Source organism: Micropterus salmoides, unplaced genomic scaffold, assembly GCF_014851395.1.
Source record: "Micropterus salmoides isolate LMB-PRFRI ecotype aquatic unplaced genomic scaffold, ASM1485139v1 Ms_hic_scaffold_8, whole genome shotgun sequence".
Classification (NCBI taxonomy): domain Eukaryota; kingdom Metazoa; phylum Chordata; class Actinopteri; order Centrarchiformes; family Centrarchidae; genus Micropterus; species Micropterus salmoides.
Window position 1 is genome coordinate 4,008,310 of NW_024044570.1, and position 4,171 is coordinate 4,012,480.

At 43.8% G+C, this 4,171-nt stretch overlaps 1 protein-coding gene across 1 annotated transcript; it reads left to right on the forward strand.

The window, feature by feature from the left end:
* Window positions 1–239: 239 nt before the first annotated feature.
* Window positions 240–3,869, forward strand: LOC119894359 (E3 ubiquitin-protein ligase TRIM21-like). Its single transcript, XM_038707066.1, has 2 exons — window positions 240–361; window positions 1,981–3,869. Exon 2 carries the CDS (start codon window positions 1,990–1,992, stop codon window positions 3,628–3,630), a length of 1,641 nt encoding a protein of 546 aa, XP_038562994.1. The 5' UTR covers window positions 240–361; window positions 1,981–1,989; the 3' UTR covers window positions 3,631–3,869.
* Window positions 3,870–4,171: the final 302 nt, after the last annotated feature.

Sequence of the window (4,171 nt, forward strand, 5' to 3'; positions counted from 1 at the left end):
TGGTTCGTTAGTGTTCCTGGTTGCTGTAACGACAGTCGTTACTGTTGTTAGGACTATATATACTTCCATTGTTGAAAAACAAATAAGAAGCAAAAAGTAAAAACTCATCTTCTTCCAAAGCTGTGTCAAGTTTTTTCCCAAGGAGGCAATAAAACCTCACTTCCAGAGCTGCACTGAGAGGAGGAGCAACAGTGAAAGAGGAGAGCTACAACGTCACATTTCCTCAAATGAAAGTGAAAGTTTGTCTGAGTGACAGCAGAGCTGCAGTCGAGACAAGTCTCTCTGTTTCTCTGTGAAGAAACTTTCAACTGAATCCATCAGGTTTTTCTCAACAAAACAGCAGAATCTCTGCCAAACCCTGGTGAGTACATGGCCCTACAAAGCCAAAATGCTCTGACTCAGTATTTGGTCAAAGTTTAGTTCAAACCAGAATCTGACTGTTTTACATCTGTTTTACCAGATAAAAGATATGATGCCATAGATATGTAACATTTTGAGAAAATCAGCATGTAAACAAAACAGAGGTAAAAACCAAAGTACAGTGACTGAACTCTGTCTAGTTAAGCTTAGACAGGACACCACCTAAACTTGTCCCGATAAAAGCTAACTGGCCTAGATGCCCCTTGGATAGTCCAAAGTACAGTATCTGACTGCCTTTATTGCCTATAAAGGCATAAATCAGATGTTTTACAGCGTATAAAGCTGTTCTACACTCTGGTAATAATATAAACAGCAGGGTAGCAGTATTATTATATTATTTCATGTGTGATGTGACAGTAATGGAGTGATCACATTGTGTTTTGGGGGCTTTGAAATGTCATGACTTTACAGATTTACATTATGTAATCAACAAGAAGCAGAGGGCTTGTGTCAAGGGGTTGCCAAGTTCAGTCCCAGGAACAAGGGATTTAGGTCCAGATGCAGGTAACGTGGGAAGTCAAAAGGCAAAATACAAAAAAACAATAATCCAACAAAAAGCACACAAAAGGCAGACAAGAACCAAAATATGAAATCCAATATACGAACGGGTAGACCATGAACAGGGGAGACACTCGAAAACATAAACTAACAATCCAACAAAGACTGAAGAAAAGGCAGAGACTTAAGTACACAAATGGGAGTTGAAGAAATGAGGCACAGGTGGAACACATTAGGTAAATGAGACAGATGCAAACAATCAAACCACGGAAAATACAAAGACAGGAAATAAAAGTTCAGAATAGACTGTGGTGTCCGAACAATAATGCTGCGATGATGTGTTGAGAAGAAATCCGCTTGACACTGTTCTTGATCATAAAAGTTTATTACATCAAGGAGTTCAGCATCAATTACAAGCTCTGCAGCAGCTTGGAGAGAGACCCAGCCCGATGGCCACTCTATCTCTCTGTACATCGAACACAGCTTATATAGGACATGTTTAGGTATCTGCTAAATACCATATAAGGGCACAGTCCCTTCATACACACTAATCTCTACTCCCCCTACCACTGGGTCAGAGGTCAAATTCCATAGGAGGGTTCACTCTTTGCACACCCATCAATCATTACTTCCCCTTAAGGGTTCACTGTGCCTCTCTCCAGCTCTGGGTCAGGGGTCAAATTCCATATGTTATACACCACAAGACAAAAGAGTTGTGTGTGTTCAAAACTAAACAGGAAGTGCCAAATCGAACCAGGATGGGTGGAGGGAGGTCTGGTCGAGGGACTCAAAGGCAGGTGTCCAGGACGTAGGTGATTGACAGGGGACCTTAGGCAGAAAGCCCAAGCTTTGCCAAAGTGGAACTGGAACCCTGAAGGCAGGACATGGAGCACCACAGCTAATTTGTGTTGTTTATTTTCTTAGTAAATATGTTCCTCAGTCAGGTGAAATAAAAAAACAGAACTCACGATGACTCACCTGATATTCCGCTAATCATTGTTTGATGTTTTGAAACAAAACTTGTGTTGTTACAGTTTTGTTTTTCACCCTTCTTGTCCTCAGAGTGTGGATATGTCTGCTGCCAGCTGTCTGCTGACTGAAGATCAGTTTCTGTGCTCCATCTGTCTGGATGTGTTCACTGATCCAGTCAGCACACCATGTGGACACAACTTCTGTAAAACCTGCATCACTGAACACTGGAATATTAATGTCCCGTATCAGTGTCCCAACTGTAAAAAGGTTTTCAACACAAAACCTGAGCTGCAGGTCAACACTTTCATCTCTGAGATGGCTGCTCAGTTCAGACAGTCAGCTCAACAGAAAGCCAGCAGCAGCAGCTCAGAGCAACAAGCTGCCAAACCAGGAGAAGTTCCCTGTGACGTCTGCACTGGAACCAAAGTGAAGGCCCTGAAGTCCTGCCTGGTGTGTCTGGCCTCCTACTGTGAGACTCACCTGGAGCCTCATCTGACAGCTTCACGCCTGAAAAAACATCAGCTGATCGACCCTGTGGAGAACCTGGAAGGCAGAATGTGTACGAAGCACGATAAACTGCTGGAGCTGTTCTGTAAGACCGACCAGATGTGTGTCTGCATGCCCTGCACTGTTTTAGACCACAAGACACATGATGTTGTTCCTCTGAAAGAAGAATATGAAGGAAAGAAGGCCGAGCTGGGGAAGACAGAGGCTGAAACTCAGCAGATGATCCAGAAGAGACGACTGAAGATTCAGGAGATCAAACGCTCAGTGGAGCTCAGTAAGGAAGATGCAGACAGAGAGATAGCAGGTGGTGTTCAGGTCTTCAGCGCTCTGAAGGAGTCTGTTGAGAGAAGCCAGGCCGAGCTCATCGACACGATCAAAGAGAAGCAGAGAGAGACAGAGAAACAGGCTGAAGGCTTCATCAAAGAGCTGGAACAGGAAATCTCTGAGCTGAAGAAGAGAAGCTCTGAGGTGGAGCAGCTCTCACGCTCTGAAGACCACCTCCACCTCCTCCAAAGCCTCCCGTCCCTGAACGCTGCTCCACCCACCAAGGACTGGACAGAAGTCAGCGTCCGTCCACCTTCATATGAGGGGACTGTGAGGAGAGCTGTGAAGCAGCTGGAGGAGACGCTCAGTAAACAGATGAAGAAGCTGCTTGAGGCCGAGCTGAAGAGGGTCCAGCAGTATGCAGTGGATGTGACACTCGATCCAGATACAGCAAATCCTAAACTCATCCTGTCTGATGATGGAAAACAAGTAAACTGTGGTGATGTAAAGAAGAATCTCTCAGACAACCCAGAGAGATTTGATACTTGTCCTAATGTTTTAGCAAAGCAGAGCTGCTCTTCAGGAAGATTTTACTACGAGGTTCAGGTTAAAGGGAAGACTGGCTGGGATTTAGGAGTGGCCAGAGAGTCGATCAACAGGAAGGGAAAAATCATAACGAGCCCTCAGAAAGGTTACTGGACGATATGGTTGAGGAATGAAAATGAGTATAAAGCTCTTGCTGACCCTGCAGTCCGTCTCTCTCTGAAGTCTCAGCCTGAGAAGGTGGGGGTGTTTGTGGATTATGAGGAGGGTCTGGTCTCCTTTTATGACGTTGATGCTGCAGCTCTTATCTACTCCATTACTGGCTGCTGCTTCACGGAGAAACTCTACCCATTCTTTAGTCCTTGTCTTAACTATGGTGGTAAAAACTCTGCCCCTCTGATCATCACCAGTGGAACAACCATTTGATTTTCTACAGTTAATGTAATAAATGTATATTTGTTGCTGATGTGCAGTTTTTCAAGACTGTTAAATCATCAGAAAACAATGTCCTCAGAAATAAGAAGCATTTACACGTTCCTTAAATTCTAAGCTGATTATTTTCTGATCATTGTTTCTATAAGAAGTGTTGCATACTGGCCCAAATTACTGAAGAGCAGTTTATAAATGAGACAGAAGTCTTTTCCTTTTCTCTTTTTCTTTTTAAATAAACAAAAGCAAAATAATGTTTTTATTGTGTCTGATTAAAGGGGCATTATGGAGTTTTCAGCGGCCACTAGTGATGCGGTTTTAAGATTGCAACCAGGCGTGTGCTCGTACGCGTGCTCGCTTGAACTCATGAGCGAGCATAATCCCAAACACAAACGCTTTTGTAACAGTGGGTTCTGGATTGGTAGCGTCCTCCTGTCCTTCGGGCCTGTGGGTAATAAGCGGCTACAAGTTCTTCTTCAATAATCTTCTTTGATCAACACCAAGAAGCATGACAGTAACTACACACGATGTAGCACGT

Excerpts from the sequence above, each read along its gene's own strand:
- LOC119894359 (XM_038707066.1), top strand. The coding sequence starts at position 1,990 with ATGTCTGCTGCCAGCTGTCTGCTGACTGAAGATCAGTTTCTGTGCTCC.